We start from the raw sequence: 23,426 nt of genomic DNA on the forward strand, positions 1-23,426 counted from the left end.
ACATTGCTTCAGGAGGTATGATCTAAGGGACTGACAGTTGGTATTCAGCAGTCATAAAACATTGCTTCAGGAGGTATGATCTAAGGGACTGACAGTTGGTATTCAGCAGTCATAAAACATTGCTTCAGGAGGTATGATCTAAGGGACTGACAGTTGGTATTCAGCAGTCATAAAACATTGCTTCAGGAGGTATGATCTAAGGGACTGCCAGTTGGTATTCAGCAGTCATAAAACATTGCTTCAGGAGGTATGATCTAAGGGACTGACAGTTGGTATTCAGCAGTCATAAAACATTGCTTCAGGAGGTATGATCTAAGGGACTGACAGTTGGTATTCAGCAGTCATAAAACATTGCTTCAGGAGGTATGATCTAAGGGACTGACAGTTGGTATTCAGCAGTCATAAAACATTGCTTCAGGAGGTATGATCTAAGGGACTGCCAGTTGGTATTCAGCAGTCATAAAACATTGCTTCAGGAGGTATGATCTAAGGGACTGCCAGTTGGTATTCAGCAGTCATAAAACATTGCTTCAGGAGGTATGATCTAAGGGACTGCCAGTTGGTATTCAGCAGTCATAAAACATTGCTTCAGGAGGTATGATCTAAGGGACTGACAGTTGGTATTCAGCAGTCATAAAACATTGCTTCAGGAGGTATGATCTAAGGGACTGACAGTTGGTATTCAGCAGTCATAAAACATTGCTTCAGGAGGTATGATCTAAGGGACTGACAGTTGGTATTCAGCAGTCATAAAACATTGCTTCAGGAGGTATGATCTAAGGGACTGACAGTTGGTATTCAGCAGTCATAAAACATTGCTTCAGGAGGTATGATCTAAGGGACTGACAGTTGGTATTCAGCAGTCATAAAACATTGCTTCAGGAGGTATGATCTAAGGGACTGACAGTTGGTATTCAGCAGTCATAAAACATTGCTTCAGGAGGTATGATCTAAGGGACTGACAGTTGGTATTCAGCAGTCATAAAACATTGCTTCAGGAGGTATGATCTAAGGGACTGACAGTTGGTATTCAGCAGTCATAAAACATTGCTTCAGGAGGTATGATCTAAGGGACTGACAGTTGGTATTCAGCAGTCTTAAAACATTGCTTCAGGGGGTATGATCTAAGGGACTGACAGTTGGTATTCAGCAGTCATAAAACATTGCTTCAGGAGGTATGATCTAAGGGACTGCCAGTTGGTATTCAGCAGTCATAAAACATTGCTTCAGGAGGTATGATCTAAGGGACTGACAGTTGGTATTCAGCAGTCATAAAACATTGCTTCAGGAGGTATGATCTAAGGGACTGCCAGTTGGTATTCAGCAGTCATAAAACATTGCTTCAGGAGGTATGATCTAAGGGACTGCCAGTTGGTATACAGCAGTCATAAAACATTGCTTCAGGAGGTATGATCTAAGGGACTGCCAGTTGGTATTCAGCAGTCATAAAACATTGCTTCAGGAGGTATGATCTAAGGGACTGCCAGTTGGTATTCAGCAGTCATAAAACATTGCTTCAGGAGATATGATCTAAGGGACTGCCAGTTGGTATTCAGCAGTCATAAAACATTGCTTCAGGAGGTATGATCTAAGGGACTGCCAGTTGGTATTCAGCAGTCATAAAACATTGCTTCAGGAGGTATGATCTAAGGGACTGCCAGTTGGTATTCAGCAGTCATAAAACATTGCTTCAGGAGGTATGATCTAAGGGACTGCCAGTTGGTATTCAGCAGTCATAAAACATTGCTTCAGGAGGTATGATCTAAGGGACTGCCAGTTGGTATTCAGCAGTCATAAAACATTGCTTCAGGAGGTATGATCTAAGGGACTGACAGTTGGTATTCAGCAGTCATAAAACATTGCTTCAGGAGGTATGATCTAAGGGACTGCCAGTTGGTATTCAGCAGTCATAAAACATTGCTTCAGGAGGTATGATCTAAGGGACTGCCAGTTGGTATTCAGCAGTCATAAAACATTGCTTCAGGAGGTATGATCTAAGGGACTGCCAGTTGGTATTCAGCAGTCATAAAACATTGCTTCAGGAGGTATGATCTAAGGGACTGACAGTTGGTATTCAGCAGTCATAAAACATTGCTTCAGGAGGTATGATCTAAGGGACTGCCAGTTGGTATTCAGCAGTCATAAACATTGCTTCAGGAGGTATGATCTAAGGGACTGACAGTTGGTATTCAGCAGTCATAAAACATTGCTTCAGGAGGTATGATCTAAGGGACTGACAGTTGGTATTCAGCAGTCATAAAACATTGCTTCAGGAGGTATGATCTAAGGGACTGCCAGTTGGTATTCAGCAGTCATAAAACATTGCTTCAGGAGATATGATCTAAGGGACTGACAGTTGGTATTCAGCAGTCATAAAAGCCTTATTTACTTTGAAGAACTACTCAAATTGTGATTTTGTCAGACAGCATAGGCAGCAGCTCTATAGACATGAGATGACTTAGAATGAAATAATAAAGTCATAAAATAAAACAAGTGTGTGAGAGAGAGAGAGAGAGAGAGAGAGAGAGAGAGAGAGAGAGAGAGAGAGAGAGAGAGAGAAGGTCTCACTCTACTTGAATCTGAAGGCAAGTGACTACTGTTTTCTGATGATCTGGTGCTTCTGTCACCAACCAAGGAGGGCCTGCAGCAGCACCTAGATATCCTGCACAGATTCTGTGCCTGGGCCCTGACAGACCTGGGCCCTGACAGACCTGGGCCCTGACAGACCTGGGCCCTGACAGACCTGGGCCCTGACAGACCTGGGCCCTGACAGACCTGGGCCCTGACAGTAAATCTCAGTAAGACCAAAATAATGTTGTTCCAAAAAAGGTCCAGTCGCCAGGACCACAAATACAAATTCCTTCCAGACGCCGTTGCCCTAGAGCTCACAAAAAAACTATACAGACCTCGGCCTAAACATCAGCGCCACAGGTAACTTCCACAAAGCTGTGAACGATCGAGACAAGGCAAGAAGGGCCTTCTATGCTATCAAAAGGAACATAAAATTCATCATATCAATTAGGATCTGGCTAAAAATACTTGAATCAGTCATTGAACCCATTGTCCTTTATGGTTGTGAGGTCTGGGGTCCGCTCACTAACCAACAATATCCTCCGTGTACAACGTAAAACACCAAATAATGCATGCAGAGCAGAATTAGGCCGATACCCACTCATTATCAAAATCCAGAAAAGAGCTGTTAAATTCAACACCCACCTAAAAGGAAGCGATTCCCAAACCTTCCATAACAAAGCCCTCACCTACAGAGAGAGGAACCTAGAGAAGAGTCCCCTAAGCAAGCTGGTCCTGGGGCTCTGTTCACAAACACAAACACACCCCACAGAGCAACAGGACAGCAATACAATTAGTCCCAACCAAATCATGAGAAAACAAAAAGATAAGTGACACATTGGAAAGAATTAACAAAAAAGACAGAGCAAACTAGAATGTTATCTGGCCCTAAACAGAGTGTACACAGTGGCAGAATACCTGACCACTGTGACTGACCCAAACTTAAGGAAAGCTTTGACTGTGTACACTCAGTGAGCATAGTCTTGCTATTGAGAAAGGCCGCCGTAGGCAGACAATTGCTCTCCAGAGAAGACAGGCTATGTGCTCACTGCCCACAAAATGAGGTGGAAACTGAGCTGTACTTCCAAACCTCCTGTCAAATGTATGACCATATTAGAGACACATATTTCCCTCAGATTACACAGACCCACAAGGAATTCAAAAACAAATCCAAGTTTGATAAATTTCCATATCTGCTGGGTGAAATTCCAGTGTGCCATCACAGCAGCAAGATTTGTGACCTGTTGCCACAGAAAAGGGCAACCAGTGAAGAACAAACACCATTGTAAATACAACCCATATTTATGTTTATTTATTTCCCCTTTTGTAGTTTAACTAGTTGCACATTGTTACAACACTGTATATAGACATAATATGACATTTGAAATGTCTCTATTCCTTTTGAACTTTTGGGAGTGTAATCTTTACTGTTATGTTTATTGTTTATTTTGCTTTTGTTTATTGTCTATTTCACTTGCTTTGGCAATGTTAACATACACTTCCCTTGCCAATGAAGCCCCATAATTTGAAATTGAATTGAGAGAGAGAGGACTAGAAACATGATGGAGACAGAGATAGAGGACAGGAACCATGATAGAGATAGAGAGAGAGAGGACAGGAACCATGATAGAGATAGAGAGAGAGAGGACAGGAACCATGATAGAGATAGAGAGAGAGAGGACAGGAACCATGATAGAGATAGAGAGAGAGAGGACAGGAATCATGATAGAGCTAGAGAGAGGACTAGAAACATGATGGAGACAGAGAGAGAGGACAGGAACCATGATAGAGATAGAGAGAGAGAGGACAGGAACCATGATAGAGATAGAGAGAGAGAGGACAGGAACCATGATAGAGATAGAGAGAGAGAGGACAGGAACCATGATAGAGATAGAGAGAGAGAGGAAAGGAACCATGATAGAGACAGAGAGAGGACAGGAATCATGATAGAGATAGAGAGAGAGAGGACAGGAATCATGAGAGAGAGAGAGGACAGGAATCATGAGAGAGAGAGAGGACAGGAATCATGATAGAGAGAGAGGACAGGAATCATGAGAGAGAGAGAGGACATGAATCATGATAGAGAGAGAGAGAGGACAGGAATCATGATAGAGAGAGAGAGAGGAGATGAACCATGATAGAGATAGAGAGAGAGAGGACATGAACCATGATAGAGAGAGAGAGAGAGAGAGGACATGAACCATGATAGAGATAGAGAGAGAGAGGACATGAACCATGATAGAGATAGAGAGAGAGAGGACATGAACCATGATAGAGAGAGAGAGAGAGAGGACATGAACCATGATAGAGAGAGAGAGAGAGAGAGGACATGAACCATGATAGAGAGAGAGAGAGAGAGGACATGAACCATGATAGAGATAGAGAGAGAGAGGACATGAACCATGATAGAGATAGAGAGAGAGAGGACATGAACCATGATAGAGATAGAGAGAGAGGACATGAACCATGATAGAGACAGAGAGAGAGGACATGAACCATGTTAGAGACAGAGAGAGAGGACATGAACCATGATAGAGAGAGAGGACAGGAACCATGATAGAGATAGAGAGAGAGAGAGGACAGGAACCATGATAGAGATAGAGAGAGAGAACAGGAATCATGACAGAGATAGAGAGAGAGAGGACAGGAACCATGATAGAGACAGAGAGAGAGGACAGGAATCATGATAGAGAGAGAGGACAGGAACCATGATAGAGATAGAGAGAGAGACAGGACAGGGACCTTGATAGAGATAGAGAGAGAGAACAGGAATCATGACAGAGACAGAGAGAGGAGAGGAATCATGATAGAGACAGAGAGAGAGGACAGGAATCATGATAGAGACAGAGAGAGAGGACAGGAATCATGATAGAAACAGAGAGAGGACAGGAATCATGATAGAGACAGAGAGAGAGGACAGGAATCATGATAGAGACAGAGAGAGAGGACAGGAATCATGATAGAAACAGAGAGAGGACAGGAATCATGATAGAGACAGAGAGAGAGGACAGGAATCATGATAGGGATCGAGAGAGAGGGGACAGGAATCATGATAGAGATCGAGAGAGAGGGGACAGGAATCATGATAGAGATCGAGAGAGAGGGGACAGGATTCATGATAGAGACGGAGAGAGAGAGAACAGGAATCATGACAGAGATAGAGAGAGGAGAGGACATGATATAGACAGAGAGAGGAGAGGAATCATAATAGAGACAGAGAGAGGAGAGGATTCATGATAGAGACAGAGAGAGGAGAGGAATCATGATATAGACAGAGAGAGGAGAGGATTCATGATATAGACAGATAGACACACACACACAGGATTTCTCCCAATAATAACAGAATCTCCCTGAATGTCCCACTGAGAAACATTTTCCCCAGCATCAAACACCAAACAAACACAGTGAACACACAGAGTCAGTCCAATAGAAACACATAGGGCTAAATGCATGAAGACATAGCTAAGGCCCTTTTTCTCTAAATGAACCTTAGAAAGAACGTTATCTCAAGTGAATGTCTGCTTTCACAATATTATAATTAGTGTAATTAGTGTCTGTGTGTGTAATTACATGCAGTATTATTCTGTGTGTCTGTGTTAGGGTTTGTGTATCAGACCAATCCTGTTGTCAAGCATTAGCACGGAAACAAGCAACAAACCACACCCCTTTACACACCCCAAAAAATCTCTCAGACACTCATCTTCTCTACCAATCTTTACCCCCCACAGTGTAGGGGGGACTGCACCCTTCCCCTCCTCTCCTCTCCTCTTACCCCCCCCCCCCCCCCATCTCCTCTTGCCCCCCCCCCCCCCCCACTCACACATGCACACACACACCTAGCCTACCAATGTTGTAGGTAAAGGGAACCACAGCCACCCTTGCTTCCTCCCCTAACCCCTATCATAGAACTGACCTGACCTCTCACCCCATCCTGCCTGCATATCGAACCCCTAGCCCAGTCCAGGAGTAACTCCTAGCCCAGTCCAGGAGTAACTCCTAGCCCAGTCCAGGAACAACCCCTAGCACAGTCCAGGAGTAACTCCTAGCCCAGTCCAGGAACAACTCCTAGCCCAGTCCAGGAACAACCCCTAGCCCAGTCCAGGAGTAACTCCTAGCCCAGTCCAGGAGTAACTCCTAGCCCAGTACAGGAACAACCCCTAGCCCAGTCCAGGAGTAACTTCTAGCCCAGTCCAGGAGTAACTCCTAGCCCAGTACAGGAGTAACTCCTAGCCCAGTACAGGAGTAACTCCTAGCCCAGTACAGGAACAACCCCTAGCCCAGTACAGGAAAAAACCCTAGCCCAGTACAGGAACAACCCCTAGCCCAGTCCAGGAGTAACTCCTAGCCCAGTCCAGGAACAACCCCTAGTCCAGTCCAGGAGTAACTCCTAGCCCAGTCCAGGAACAACTCCTAGCCCAGTACAGGAACAACCCCTAGCCCAGGCCAGGAGTAACTCCTAGCCCAGAACAGGAACAACTCCTAGCCCAGTACAGGAACAACCCCTAGCCCAGGCCAGGAGTAACTCCTAGCCCAGTACAAGAACAACCCCTAGCCCAGGCCAGGAGTAACTCCTAGCCCAGTACAGGAACAACACCTAGCCCAGTCCAATAGTAACTCCTAGCCCAGTACAGGAACAACCCCTAGCCCAGGGGTAGGCAACTAGATTCAGCCACAGGCTGATTGTTGTTGTAGTGGATGGTCGGAGCGTTCAGTTGAACCATCACACATTATTTACACCTAAATACCTGTTCCTGTATTTGTAGACTAAGCCTAAAAGGAACCTCCAGTTTGTGTGTCATACATAAGACAGGCACCAAGACGAGCAGCAGTACACAGAGATCCTGAGAGAGACCATAAACAAGCCAACTCTTCTTCCCCCTCCTACTCCTCTTCCCCCCATCCACTCAAAACCAGATGCTTTTCCCTGAAGGCACCTATTACACTGAGTCCTTGGCCCCCTGCAGTACCTCCCTCCCTCCTCCTTCCTCCTGCTCTCACACTGTGAACACCTTCTAATTACAGACCAGGAGACTAGATCACAGAGCTGCATTGATAAGAACTAGGAACGGAGGGAGAGAGGTGGACACCAGATTGTTAAAGATGATGGATATTGCTGTTTTCACTGTTATTATTCATTTAATCAGCACTCTTCCTCTTCTAGTTCTCCACTCCTCTTCTAGTCCTCTACTCCTCTTCTAGTCCTCTACTCCTCTTCTAGTCCTCTACTCCTCTTCTAGTCCTCTACTCCTCTTCTAGTCCTCTTCTAGTCCTCTACTCCTCTACTCCTCTTCTAGTCCTCTACTCCTCTTCTAGTCCTCTACTCCTCTTCTAGTCCTCTACTCCTCTTCTAGTTCTCTACTCCTCTTCTAGTTCTCTACTCCTCTTCTAGTCCTCTACTCCTCTTCTAGTCCTCTACTCCTCTTCTAGTCCTCTACTCCTCTACTCCTCTTCTAGTTCTCTACTCCTCTTCTAGTTCTCTACTCCTCTTCTAGTCCTCTACTCCTCTTCTAGTCCTCTACTCCTCTTCTAGTCCTCTACTCCTCTTCTAGTCCTCTACTCCTCTTCTAGTCCTCTTCTAGTCCTCTACTCCTCTTCTAGTTCTCTACTCCTCTTCTAGTCCTCTACTCCTCTTCTAGTTCTCTATTCCTCTTCTAGTTCTCTACTCCTCTTCTAGTCCTCTACTCCTCTTCTAGTCCTCTACTCCTCTTCTAGTTCTCTACTCCTCTTCTAGTCCTCTACTCCTCTTCTAGTTCTCTATTCCTCTTCTAGTTCTCTACTCCTCTTCTAGTCCTCTTCTAGTCCTCTACTCCTCTTCTAGTTCTCTACTCCTCTTCTAGTCCTCTACTCCTCTTCTAGTTCTCTACTCCTCTTCTAGTCCTCTACTCCTCTTCTAGTTCTCTATTCCTCTTCTAGTCCTCTACTCCTCTTCCAGTCCTCTACTCCTCTTCTAGTCCTCTACTCCTCTTCTAGTTCTCTACTCCTCTTCTAGTTCTCTATTCCTCTTCTAGTCCTCTATTCCTCCTCTTTTCCCATTCTTTCACACCGCTATCAGGCACCTCCATCCATCACCCAGCTTTATCCATCTCTAATAATCTCCAATCATGTCTCATTATCTCCAATAATCTCTTATCTGCTCCACTCCTCATTCATCAGTTTCACTTATCTCTCAGGCGTCCACAGAGAGAAAGAGAGAGAGCGAGGTAACTACAAAGATAGTTAGAAAGTTGGAGAGAGTTAGTAATTCCATCTTCTACAAATAGGATGAATGTGTTTTACCATTGTAGACTAAAATGATCAAAATACACTAAGAGCTACAGTGAAGTGCATTTCTCTCGTTGATTTTGACAGTAACAACAACCTTTCTCTTCCAAACTTCACTTTTTAGCTCAAACTACTAGAGCTAAATATGCTGGGTACTCACCTTCCAACACCGTATTGTCCTGTAAACAAGTAATGAGAGGACTGGTTTAATGACTAGAGAGATGGAGAGATAGAGAGGAGCGAGAGCGAGAGAGAGAGAGAGAGAGAGAGAGAGAGAGGAGAGAGAGAGCTAGAGAGAGGAGAGAGAGAGAGAGAGAGAGAGAGAGAGCGAGAGAGCGAGAGAGCGAGAGAGAGAGAGCTAGCATTCTATGCCATCAAAAGAAACATAAATTTCAACATACCAATTAGGATTTGGCTAAAAATACTTGAATCAGTCATAGAGCCCATTGCCCTTTATGGTTGTGAGGTCTGGGGTCCGCTCACCAACCAAGACTTCACAAAATGGGACAAACACCAAATTGAGACTCTGCACGCAGAATTCTGCAAAAATATCCTCCGTGTACAACGTAGAACACCAAATAATGCATGCAGAGCAGAATTAGGCCGATACCCACTAATTATCAAAATCCAGAAAAGAGCTGTTAAATTCTACAACCACCTAAAAGGAAGCGATTCACAAACCTTCCATAACAAAGCCATCACCTACAGAGAGAGGAACCTAGAGAAGAGTCCCCTAAGCAAGCTGGTCCTGGGGCTCTGTTCACAAACACAAACACACACTACAGAGCCCCAGGACAGCAGCACAATTAGACCCAACCAAATCATGAGAAAACAAAAAGATAATTACTTAACACATTGGAAAGAATTAACAAAAAAACAGAGCAAACTAGAATGCTATTTGGCCCTACACAGAGAGTACACAGCGGCAGAATACCTGACCACTGTGACTGACCCAAAATTAAGGAAAGCCTTGACTATGTACAGACTCAGTGAGCATAGCCTTGCTATTGAGAAAGGCCGCCGTAGGCAGACATGGCTCTCAAGAGAAGACAGGCTATGTGCTCACTGCCCACAAAATGAGGTGGAAACTGAGCTGCACTTCCTAACCTCCTGCCCAATGTATGACCATATTAGAGAGACATATTTTCCTCAGATTACACAGATCCACAAAGAATTCGAAAACAAATCCAATTTTGAAAAACTCCCATATCTACTGGGTGAAATTCCACAGTGTGCCATCACAGCAGCAAGATTTGTGACCTGTTGCCACGAGAAAAGGGCAACCAGTGAAGAACAAACACCATTGTAAATACAACCCATATTTATGCTTATTTATTTTATCTTGTGTCCTTTAACCTTTTGTACATTGTTAAAACACTGTATATATATATAATATGACATTTGTAATGTCTTTACTGTTTTGAAACTTCTGTATGTGTAATGTTAATGTAAATTTTTGTTGTTTTTCACTTTATATATTCACTTTGTATGTTGTCTACCTCACTTGCTTTGGCAATGTTAACACATGTTTCCCATGCCAATAAAGCCCTTGAATTGAATTGAATTGAAATTGAATTGATAGAGAGAGAGAGAGAGAGCTAGAGAGAGAGAGAGAGCTAAAGAGAGAGAGACAGAGCTAGAGAGAGAGAGAGCTAGAGAGAGAGAGAGGAGAGAGAGCTAGAGAGAGAGAGCTAGAGAGAGAGAGAGCTAGAGAGAGAGAGAGCTAGAGAGAGAGAGCTAGAGAGAGAGAGCTAGAGCTATAGAGTGAGAAGGGAAGATAGCTAACATCTGGGATTAGAGTTCCACCTGAGGGCAGGAGGCTTTCCCATTAACCCTCTTGTTAAGAGGCAGACCCTAACAAGCCCCTGTAAACACTTAGAGCACGTGTAGAGACAGACACAGAAACACACCGTCTTCCTGTGGGAGTGAAAATGTTTTTTAAAGTACTCGAAGATCTCTCTACTGGCTATAGCCTTACTACGTCAGTCTGGGCATCGACCCCGTGTGGTGACTCTACTGGCTATAGCCTTACTACGTCAGTCTGGGCATCGACCCCGTGTGGTGACTCTCTACTGGCTATAGCCTGACTATGACAGTCTGGGCATCGACCCCGTGTGGTGACTCTCTACTGGCTATAGCCTGACCACATCAGTCTGGGCATCGACCCCGTGTGGTGACTCTCTACTGGCTATAGCCTGACCACATCAGTCTGAGCATCGACCCCGTGTGGTGACTCTCTACTGGCTATAGCCTTACTACGTCAGTCTGGGCATCGACCCTGTGTAGTGACTCTCTACTGGCTATAGCCTTACTACGTCAGTCTGGGCATCGACCCCGTGTGGTGACTCTCTACTGGCTATAGCCTGACTACGTCAGTCTGGGCCCCGACCCCGTGTAGTGACTCTCTACTGGCTATAGCCTTACTACGTCAGTCTGGGCCCGACCCCGTGTAGTGACTCTCTACTGGCTATAGCCTGACTACGTCAGTCTGGGCCCGACCCCGTGTTGTGACAGAAAGACGGAGCCCAGTGAGGATTTAAGAAGCATCAGGAACCTCTTTGTCTCGGTTCTGCTCTGTTTAAAGACACTGGCGTAGACCTTGTCTGCTAGAAGACTACTGGAGGGGAGATATTTTGAAGTTACTGTGCTGGGAACAATAATGTTTTGTTCTTTGTTCTTTGGACTATAACGTATCTTTTCTATCATATATGCTCTTATGAGGCTGGTGTGAGGATATTGGCTATATGCTAAAATAAGCTCCACAAATATACGCTTCTTCAGCTGAAATGAATGCTGGCATGCTCGTTATCAGGCTTTGGCCTTGTCAACTTAGCGGAATAAGGAAAGAATCAGAAAAATGAAGAAAACACAGACATGCACAGCGCTGGCACACAGTGAATGGTGTCAACACATGTTTAACATTCTCAAGGATCTAATTCTCCAGAATGTGTTTGAAAAGCAGAATTCCTTATGAAAGAAGCCAGCTAGTAAAGAGCAGTGGAAGTGGAAGCAGAGAGATCTGCTAATCCAGTCATTTAGCTGCTGTCTGGCAGAGTCTGGTCTGGTTGATAATCAATGGCTCAAGGTTCTCCCTTCTTTCATGAATTTTCTTCATGCATGTGTAGCGTACAGTGGTGATGACAGTCCTAAGACTATATACATTTAACAGGAGTGGACTAGACTGTATTGGAAGTGGAAAGGGACGGGTAAGATTAGATAAGGATATGGACTGGGAATGGGACTGGGACTAGGAATGGGACTGGGACTAGGAATGGGACTGGGACAAGGAATGGGACTGGACTAGGAATGGGACTGGGACTGGGACTAGGAATGGGACTGGGACTAGGAATGGGACTGGGAATGGGACTGGGACTAGGAATGGGACTAGGAATGGGACAAGGAATGGGACTGGGACTAGGAATGGGACTGGGACAAGGAATGGGACTGGGAATGGGACTGGGACTAGGAATGGGACTGGGACAAGGAATGGGACTGGGACAAGGAATGGGACTGGGAATGGGACTGGTACTGGGACTAGGAATGAGACTAGGACTAGGATTGGGACTAGGAATGGTACTGGGAATAGGGACAGGAGAAGTGCAGAGGGAGATTATTTTTCCATGTCCCAATGTTTAATTATTCCCATATGCAGCAGCAGGTAATCTGAAGTGGAATGATTGGTGCCGGAGCGATCGACCAGGGACACTCATTTTCCTTTGAAAATGGAACGGAACACCCATTCAAGTTTAGCCTTACTTTGGAATGGTCATGCCACGGGAGTGTGTACTGTGTGTGTGTGTGTGTGTGTGTGTGTGTGTGTGTGTGTGTGTGTGTGTGTGTGTGTGTGTGTGTGTGTGTGTGTGTGTGTGTGTGTGTGTGTGTGTGTGTGTGTGTGTGTGTGTGTGTGTGTGGTAGAGAGAGAATAAATGACTGGGATCCATCACCAAACACTAAACTAGCACTTCGTACCCAGACGACCAGCGATAATGACTCCTCTAGTAGCAGTTTGGATTCCTCTCCAACAACATCAAACTGTCCCTGCTACCCAACACACTCAACAACATCAAACTGTCCCTGCTACACAACACACTCAACGACATCAAACTGTCCCTGCTACCCAACACACTCAACAACATCAAACTGTCCCTGCTACCCAACACACAAAACAACATCAAACTGTCCCTGCTACCCAACACACTCAACAACATCAAACGGTCCCTGCTACCCAACACACTCAACAACTTCAAACTGTCCCTGCTACCCAACACACTCAACAACATCAAACTGTCCCTGCTACCCAACACACTCAACAACTTCAAACTGTCCCAACTACCCAACACACTCAACAACAACAAACTGTCCCTGCTACCCAACACACTCAACAACATCAAACTGTCCCTGCTACCCAACACACTCAACAACATCAAACTGTCCCAACTACCCAACACACTCAACAACAACAAACTGTCCCTGCTACCCAACACACTCAACAACAACAAACTGTCCCTGCTACCCAAACACACTCAACAACATCAAACTGTCCCTGCTACTCAACAACATCAAACTGTCCCTGCAACCTAAACACACTCAACAACATCAAACTGTCCCTGCTACTCAACAACATCAAACTGTCCCTGCTACCCAAACACACTCAACAACATCAATCTGTCCCTGCTACTCAACAACATCAAACTGTCCCTGCTACCCAAACACACTCAACAACATCAAACTGTCCCTGCTACCCAACAACAACAAACTGTCCCTGCTACCCAACACACTCAAATGCTCCATTATTCAATCATCCTCACACACACACACATAGTCATATGAGCATTAGTCATCAAGCGTACTCTGCAGATGACTTTTCAACAATACAGACAACGCACTCCGAGTTCTACTCATCTAGTGTTCATAAGCACACCCACACACTTCCATGGCAGGAAGCCGGTAAAGGGTGAGCGAGAGAAGGCATGTGGGTACTCACATACAAGGAGTAAGATGGAGAAAGTGTGTGTACTCACAGGAGTGAGCCAGAGAAGGCATGTGGGTACTCACATACAAGGAGTAAGATGGAGAAAGTGTGTGTACTCACAGGAGTGAGACAGAGAGTCTGTACCGAAGAGACTGTGTAAGATAGTAGACATAAGAGTGTGTTGTACTCACAGACGTGACAGTGCAGGGTTCTCCTGAAACAGCAGTTCTGGAAGGTGCTGCAGTTGGTTTCTATTCAGGCGCCTGCCACAGAGAATACATTATTAGTACAGCAGATACAGTGAACTCTGAAAGTATTGGGACAGTGACACATGTGTTGTTGTTTTGGCTCTGTACTCCAGAACTTTGGATTTGACATGATACAATGCAGACTGTCAGCTTTAATTTGAGGGTATTTTCATCCATATTGTGCACAGTCCCATCCCCCATTTTAGGGGACCAAAAGTATTGGGACAAATTTATATATGTATTAAATTGGTAAAAACGTAAGTATTTGGTCCCATATATATAGCACTCAATAACTACATCAAGCTTGTGACTCTACAAACTTGTTGAATGCATTTGCTGTTTATTTTGGTTGTGTCCAATGGAAATTAATGGTAAATAATGTGCTGTGTCATTTTGGAGTCACTTTTATTGTTAATAAGAATTCAATATATTTCTGAACACTTCTACATGAATGTACATGAATGGATTGTGAATAATGATGAGCGAGAAAGTTAAGATCACACAAAACGCATCCCTCCAAGACATGCTAACCTCTCACCTTTACAAGAACAGGAGAGGTTAGCATTTTATATCATACCTCCAAGACATGCTAACCTCTCACCATTACAAGAACAGGAGAGATTAGCATTTTATATCATACCTCCAAGACATGCTAACCTCTCACCATTACAAGAACAGGAGAGGTTAGCATTTTATATCATACCTCCAAGACATGCTAACCTCTCACCATTACAAGAACAGGAGAGATTAGCATTTTATATCAGACCTCCAAGACATGCTAACCTCTCACCATTACAAGAACAGGAGAGGTTAGCATTTTTGGGGCGTATGATATCTGTGCGTCTATTCACCCGATATGGATGAAAATACAGTATGAACTTTAACCTCATAGTCAGTGTATCATTTCAAATCCAAAGTGCCACAGTACAGATCCAAAACAACAAAATGTGTCACTGTCCCAATACTTTTATACTTTTTGTACCGGTCCAGTATGCACTGGAAATCAGCTCTGCACTGTGGGGCACAACTCAATGATGATTGGTATATTATTTCTGCAAATTGCACACCAACACTGCACATAGCAATACATTACACATAGAACACGTTATTGTTTATAAGTAGAATGTATTTCAGTTCACAACTATAAGAAGATATTTTGACACTTCATTTCAACAGGCCCCTATGGACGTATGTGAACACATCCAGCTTACATCTGCAGGGGACTAAGAAAACAATGGTTACTAAAGAACATTTGCAGAGGCAGAAGAGCTGAAGCCTCCAGGCAGCTTGGCACTGCCTTCTCCTCCCAGGGATAATGAATGAATGACGGCTGGAAGGCTTTATGCAAATACAACCATTAGCAAAATCAGGAACAGACTGATGTTAATTGCCATTTAAAAACACATCTTTATTCCGTCTCAATGCTCCACTGGAAACACATGGGAGTTATTGGAGGTGAATGGGACTGAATGGGAGAGGAGAGACAGGTCGGGTCGTGCCTGTAATATAGCATAGACCGTGGGCCCAGAGTCATAGACAGATACACAGACTGGGTTGGAGATAAGTTGCTAATAAGTTAGTAGCTTCATACTATGTTCAACGGAAGGTAAATGTTGTGCACGGATATAGTTGTTAGACCCATTCACTTCGAGATGACACTACGTGGTCAACGGTATGTCAACACCCCTTCAAATCTGTGGATTCGGCTATTTCAGTTACACCCGTTGCTTACAGGTGTATGAAATCGAGCTAACCGCCATAGCCAGTCTCCATAGCCAATCTCCATAGCCAGACATTGGCAGTAGAATGGCCAAACGGAAGAGCTCAGTGACTTTCAACATGGCACCATCATAGGATGCCACCTTTCCAACAAGTCAGTTCGTAAAATTTCTGCCCTGCTAGAGCTGCCTAGTCAACTGTAAGTGCTGTTATTGTGAAGTGGAAATGTCTAGGAGCAACAACGGCTCAGCTGTGAAGTGGTAGGCCACACAAGCTCACAGAATGGGACAGCCGAGTGCTGAAGCGCATATCGCGTAAAAATCATCTGTCCTCAGCAACACTCACTACCGAATACCAAGCCGTCTCTGCTTCATGAAATGGATTTCCATGGCCGAGCAGCCGCACACAAGCCTAAGATCACCATGCACAATACCAAGTGTCGACTGGAGTGGTGTAAAGCTCTCCACCATTGGACTCTGGAGCAGTGGAAACGCATTCTGACGGACAAATCTAGGTTTGGAAGATGGCTGGAGAATGCTACCTGCCCGAATACATAGTAGGAATAATGGTCTGGGGCTGTGTTTCATGGTTCAGGCTAGCCCCTTAAGAGTCAGCATACAATGACATTCTAGACGATTCTGTGCTTCCAACTTTGTGGCAACAGTTTGGGGAAGGCCCATTCCTGTTTCAGCATGACAATGCCCATGTTCACAAAATGAGGTCCATACAGAAATAGTTTGTCAAGATCGATTTGGAAGAACTTGATTGGCCTGCAGGGGGCCCTGACCTTAACCCCATTGAACACCTTTGGGATGAATTGGAACACCAACTGCGAGCCAGACCAAATCGCACAACATCAGTGCAAAGTCACTTTAACTATACATTCATGTACATACTACCTCAATTAGCCCGACTAACTAGGTGCCCCCGCACATAGGCTACCCGGACAATCAGCATTGTGTCCCGCCACACACCACCCGCCAACCCCTCTTTTATGCTACTGCTACTCTCTGTTTATCATATATGCATTGTCACTTTTACCATACCCACATGTACATACTACCTCAATAAGCCTGACTAACCGGTGCCTGTATACAGGCTCGCTACTGTATATAGCCTCTCTACTGTATATAGCCTCACTGCTGTATATAGCCTCACTGCTGTATATAGCCTCGCTACTGTATATAGCCTCGCTACTGTATATAGCCTCACTACTGTATATAGCCTCACTACTGTATATAGCCTCACTACTGTATATAGCCTCGCTGCCGTATATAGCCTCGCTGCCGTATATAGCTTCGCTGCCGTAAATAGCCTCTCTACTGTTTGGCCCTGTCCGGGGATATCATCGAATGGAGCCACAGTGTCTCCTGACCCTTTCTGTCTCAGCCTCCAGTATTTATGCTGCAGTAGTTTATGTGTTGGGGGGCTAGGGTCAGTCTGTTATATCTGGAGTACTTCTCCTATCTTATCCGGTGTCCTGTGTGAATTTAAGTGTGCTCTCTCTAATTCTCTCTTTCTCTCTTTCTCGGAGGACCTGAGCCCTAGGACCGTGCCTCAGGACTACCTGGCAATAGGACTCTTTGCTGTCCCCAGTCCACCTGGCAGTTTCAACTGTTCTTCCTGCGGCTATGGAATCCTGACCTGTTCACCGGACGTGCTACCTGTCCTAGACCTGCTGTTTTCAACTCTCTAGAAACAGCAGGAGTGGTAGAGATACTCTGAATGATCGGCTACGAAAAGCCAACTGACATTTACTCCTGAGGTGCTGACTTGCTGCACCCTTGACAACTACTGTGATTATTATTATTTGACCATGCTGGTAATTTATGAACATTTGAACATCTTGGCCATGTTCTGTTATAATCTCAAACCTCTCTAGGTTTCTTCCTAGGTTTTGGCCTGTCTAGGGAGTTTTTCTTAGCCACCGTGCTTCCTCACCTGCATTGCTTGCTGTTTGGGGTTTTAGGCTGGGTTTCTGTACAGCACTTTGAGATATCAGCTGATGTACGAAGGGCTATATAAATACATTTGATTGATAAAATCTCTGTACACTTAAGCCTCACCACAGGTTCAGTGACCAACTGAAGAGTGTGTCTGATGTAGTCCTCAAACACACTGGGTGGGGCCATGTTGGGGCCATGTTTGTACTTCAACCATCATGTGTGTGTATACTGCTCCGTTACGTACTGTGGCTTACACCACATACTGTATGGGGGTTTTACGTGTTCACCCGTGGTGTGGTGAGCGTGTCACCCGTGGTGTGGTGAGCGTGTCACCCGTGGTGTGGTGAGCATGTCACCCGTGGTGTAGTGAGAGTGTTTGTCCATGTGTTGTGTTACCCTGCTGTTTACAAGCTGTTCAACAGACTGTCTGGTAAAGACTCATGTTCCAGTGATGGACCAGGGCTGTGGCTGAGCCTCCTGGAGAAGGATGGGTTAGGTAAACCCATGGTAAAACCTCATGTTCCAGTGATGGACCAGGGCTGTGGCTGAGCCTCCTGGAGAAGGATAGGTTAGGTAAACCCATGGTAAAACCTCATGTTCCAGTGATGGACCAGGGCTGTGGCTGAGCCTCCTGGAGAAGGATGGGTTAGGTAAACCCATGGTAAAACCTCATGTTCCAGTGATGGACCAGGGCTGTGGCTGAGCCTCCTGGAGAAGGATAGGTTAGGTAAACCCATGGTAAAACCTCATGTTCCAGTGATGGACCAGGGCTGTGGCTGAGCCTCCTGGAGAAGGATGGGTTAGGTAAACCCATGGTAAAACCTCATGTTCCAGTGATGGACCAGGGCTGTGGCTGAGCCTCCTGGAGAAGGATGGGTTAGGTAAACCCATGGTAAAACCTCTGCAAAACTTGCCTGCTCCCAGGCCGCCACCCCCGATGGACAGGGATGATAAAATAGGGCCAAACCCTAAACCTATTTCAGAGGAAACACACAGACACATGCTGTAGCCTACTTACAGTCTCTCCAGCTCCTTCATGTCATCAAACGCTCCACGCTCTATCGCTCCAATCTGATTCTCCATCAGCTGCCTACAGAGAGAGAGAAAGAGAGAGAGATAAGTGTTAGTTAAACGGGGTTATATCACATAGTGCTGCATTTCTCTAAAAGTAGATGGTAGTGTATAAAACCAACATGTATTGTTTGAAGCGAGCGCATGTGAAAAGCCTGTGAAATAGTCTCCCCCCCCCCTCTCCGAGTGCAAGTTCAGTTTTTTGCTCTAACACTACACAGCTGATTCACATAATCAAAGTAGTGTAGCACGAGGGCAAAAAACAAAGTGTTCACCCAGGGGGGGCCCCAGGACTGGGGGCCCCAGGACTGAGGGCCCCAGGACTGAGTTTGGAAAACCCTGGTCTTGGGCTTGATGTGGAATCTTGTCCCCGGTGGGCATCACAGGGATTGTAGCCAGTAAAGAATTTTTGAAGGTAGGTTAGTGAGGCAGGCCAATGTGCCTTCAGGCCTAGTGTGGTCTGATGTAGAGGGGGAGGGGGAGGGGGAGGCAGGGGTGAGAGAGGCACGGGTGAGGCAGGGAGGACCAGGGGGAGTCAGGAGTGAGTTCCTGGGCTGGGTGGTTCAAAGAACAATGGGGGGAAATGAGACCCAGTGTGGAGCTGTCCTCGGGACCATGGAGATGTCAGAGCACTGTGTGTGTGTGTCCAAAGAGCTGTCTGGTCAGGTGTTAGCACTGCAAGCTACAAACATACACGCTTATGGAGTGATTTAACATACACACTGCCAAAGCTAACGCACTGGATTTCACATACACACTGCCAAAGCTAACGCACTGGATTTCATATACACACTGCCAAAGCTAACGCACTGGATTTCATATAGAATTTTTGAAGGTAGGTTAGTGAGGCAGGCCAATGTGCCTTCAGGCCTAGTGTGGTCTGATGTAGAGGGGGAGGGGGAGGGGGAGGCAGGGGTGAGAGAGGCACGGGTGAGGCAGGGAGGACCAGGGGGAGTCAGGAGTGAGTTCCTGGGCTGGGTGGTTCAAAGAACAATGGGGGGAAATGAGACCCAGTGTGGAGCTGTCCTCGGGACCATGGAGATGTCAGAGCACTGTGTGTGTGTGTCCAAAGAGCTGTCTGGTCAGGTGTTAGCACTGCAAGCTACAAACATACACGCTTATGGAGTGATTTAACATACACACTGCCAAAGCTAACGCACTGGATTTCACATACACACTGCCAAAGCTAACGCACTGGATTTCACATACACACTGCCAAAGCTAACGCACTGGATTTCATATACACACTGCCAAAGCTAACGCACTGGATTTCATATACACACTGCCAAAGCTAACGCACTGGATTCCACATACACACTGCCAAAGCTAACGCACTGGATTTCACATACACACTGCCAAAGCTAACGCACTGGATTTCATATACACACTGCCAAAGCTAACGCACTGGATTTCATATACACACTGCCAAAGCTAACGCACTGGATTTCATATACACACTGCCAAAGCTAACGCACTGGATTCCACATACACACTGCCAAAGCTAACGCACTGGATTTCACATACACACTGCCAAAGCTAACGCACTGGATTTCATATACACACTGCCAAAGCTAACGCACTGGATTTCATATACACACTGCCAAAGCTAACGCACTGGATTTCACATACACACTGCCAAAGCTAACGCACTGGATTTCACATACACACTGCCAAAGCTAACGCACTGGATTTCATATACACACTGCCAAAGCTAACGCACTGGATTTCACATACACACTGCCAAAGCTAACGCACTGGATTTCATATACACACTGCCAAAGCTAACGCACTGGATTTCATATACACACTGCCAAAGCTAATGCACTGGATTTCACATACACTCTGCCAAAGCTAACGCACTGGATTTCACATACACACTGCCAAAGCTAACGCACTGGATTTCACATACACACTGCCAAAGCTAACGCACTGGATGGTTTGGGAAGTGTTGCAATAAAAGTTTAGGGAAAGATAAGCGTCCAGGTCTAAGCGTCCAACAGTAGTGTTCCATCATCCAGAGTACCGTTCTGTGTGTTCTATGAGGCCTCGCGGCTCCACTCAGCAATCTGTGAGTACCGTTCTGTGTGTGTTCTATGAGGCCTCGCGGCTCCAATCAGCAGTCTGTGAGTACCATTCTGTGTGTGTTCTGTGAGGCCTCGCGGCTCCACTCAGCAGTCTGTGAGTACCGTTCTGTGTGTGTTCTGTGAGGCCTCGCGGCTCCACTCAGCAGTCTGTGAGTACCGTTCTGTGTGTGTTCTGTGAGGCCTCGCGGCTCCACTCAGCAGTCTGTGAGTACCGTTCTGTGTGTGTGTTCTGTGAGGCCTCGTGGCTCCACTCAGCAGTTTGTGAGTACCGTTCTGTGTGTGTTCTGTGAGGCCTCGCGGCTCCACTCAGCAGTCTGTGAGTACCATTCTGTGTGTGTTCTGTGAGGCCTCGCGGCTCCACTCAGCAGTCTGTGAGTACCGTTCTGTGTGTGTTCTGTGAGGCCTCGCGGCTCCACTCAGCAGTCTGTGAGTACCGTTCTGTGTGTGTTCTGTGAGGCCTCGCGGCTCCACTCAGCAGTCTGTGAGTACCATTCTGTGTGTGTTCTTTGAGGCCTCGTGGCTCCACTCAGCAGTCTGTGAGTACCGTTCTGTGTGTGTGTTTACTGTGAGGCCTCGCTGCTCCACTCAGCAGTCTGAAGGTACCGTTCTGTGCGTTTGTGTTCTGTGAGGCCTCGCGGCTCCACTCAGCAGTCTGTGAGTACGGTTCTGTGTGTGTGTGTTTTGTGAGGCCTCGCGGCTCCACTCAGCAGTCTGTGAGTACCGTTCTGTGTGTTTGTATTCTGTGAGGCATCGCGGCTCCACTCAGCAGTCTGTGAGTACCGTTCTGTGTGTTTGTATTCTGTGAGGCCTCGCGGCTCCACTCAGCAGTCTGAAGGTACCGTTCTGTGCGTTTGTGTTCTGTGAGGCCTCGCGGCTCCACTCAGCAGTCTGTGAGTACGGTTCTGTGTGTGTGTGTTTTGTGAGGCCTCGCGGCTCCACTCAGCAGTCTGTGAGTACGGTTCTGTATGTGTGTGTTTTGTGAGGCCTCGCGGCTCCACTCAGCAGTCTGTGAGTACCGTTCTGTGTGTTTGTATTCTGTGAGGCCTCGCGGCTCCACTCAGCAGTCTGTGAGTACGGTTCTGTGTGTGTGTGTGTGTTTTGTGAGGCCTCGCGGCTCCACTCAGCAGTCTGTTTCCTCCCAATCGAATATAAATGCAAATGGCTTTTCCTGTTCCAACTCCATAAATATAGAGAAAAGTTCTGCTCACCTCCACTCACTCTCTCCCTCATGAATTTAGATAGAGGGTGAATAAGAGGAGAAAGCACTTATCTAGATAACGTTAAACTAAGGTCATGTTTTTTTGTCTGTCTTTTTCTCTCTCACTCCCTATTTTTCCTCCTTTCAATTCATGTTAAATTTGCTGTCTCTTTCCTTATAGCTTTCCCCTTCCCTCTCTCTGCCACCCCCTCCCAACCCTCTCCACCTCTCTGCCACCCCCTCCCAACCCCCTCCACCTCTCTGCCACCCCCTCCCAACCCCCTCCACCTCTCTGCCAACCCTCCCAACCCCCTCCCTGCCACCCCCTCCCAACCCCTCCACCTCTCTGCCACCCCCTCCCTCTCTCTGCCACCCTCCCTCTCTCTGCCACCCCCTCCCAACCCCTTCCACCTCTCTGCCACCCCCTCCCTCTCTCTGCCACCCCCTCCCAACCCCCTCCACCTCTCTGCCACCCCCTCCCAACCCCCTCCCTCTCTCTGCCACCCCCTCCCAACCCCCTCCCTCTCTCTGCCACCCCCTCCCTCTCTCTGCCACCCCCTCCCAACCCCCTCCCTCTCTCTGCCACCCCCTCCCTCTCTCTGCCACCCCCTCCCTCTCTCTGCCACCCCCTCCCTCTCTCTGCCACCCCCTCCCAACCCCCTCACTCTCTCTGCCACCCCCTCCCTCTCTCTGCCACCCCCTCCCTCTCACTGCCACCCCCTCCCAACCCCCTCCCTCTCTCTGCCACCCCCTCCCTCTCACTGCCTCCCCCACCCAACCCCCTCCCTCTCTCTGCCACCCCCTCCCAACCCCAAATAGCCCCTGTGGCAGACAATGGTTGAATACTTGTTTCAAATATTTGAAATACTTGAGTAGAACTCAATTTAGCTTGGCCTTGTATGCAGAGTTTGAACTTATGGTGCTTTTCCCATTAGTACCATTGTGCCAGACAACCTCACAGATCTGATGGATTGTAAACATTTCTGCTCCTGTATCACAGAGTGAACCTCCATTTCCTCTCCAGACAGGAAGTCCTCATGAGAGTTTATCACAGCCACAGGCCCAATCAGCATGCTTCGATTTCTCAGACTGTCTGTCGTGTTTCTGTCTTTTCTTTCCTGCTGTGTTTCTCTGATTGTGTGTCTGGGTGTTTTCTCCGTCCCCCAGCAGATAATGTCTATTCCTGTAAGGTTAAATTAGTCTTCCTGTAAGGTTAAATTAGTCTTCCTGTAAGGACCTTCCCCTGGGGTCACAAACACCGTCTCTGGGGTCGATGGGGGGTTGTGAAGATCAAAGGTCACGTCACTGTTAGTCTGCTGAGTCAGTGAGGGCAGATATATGATGGTTTCACCGCAC

At 46.5% G+C, this 23,426-nt stretch overlaps 1 protein-coding gene across 1 annotated transcript in view; it reads right to left on the minus strand.

Moving 5' to 3' along the window:
• The window catches only part of LOC109881416 (slit homolog 1 protein-like), a 182,330-nt gene that overhangs the window by 137,944 nt on the left and 20,960 nt on the right, over positions 1 to 23,426 (minus strand). Inside the window, exons 3-4 of the mRNA XM_031805094.1 lie at positions 18,736 to 18,807; positions 13,996 to 14,067 (exon numbers count right to left, since the gene is read on the minus strand). Coding sequence (XP_031660954.1) covers positions 13,996 to 14,067; positions 18,736 to 18,807 — 144 coding nt within the window. The remainder of the gene's footprint in view (positions 1 to 13,995; positions 14,068 to 18,735; positions 18,808 to 23,426) is intronic.

This window comes from Oncorhynchus kisutch, linkage group LG25, assembly GCF_002021735.2.
Source record: "Oncorhynchus kisutch isolate 150728-3 linkage group LG25, Okis_V2, whole genome shotgun sequence".
Classification (NCBI taxonomy): domain Eukaryota; kingdom Metazoa; phylum Chordata; class Actinopteri; order Salmoniformes; family Salmonidae; genus Oncorhynchus; species Oncorhynchus kisutch.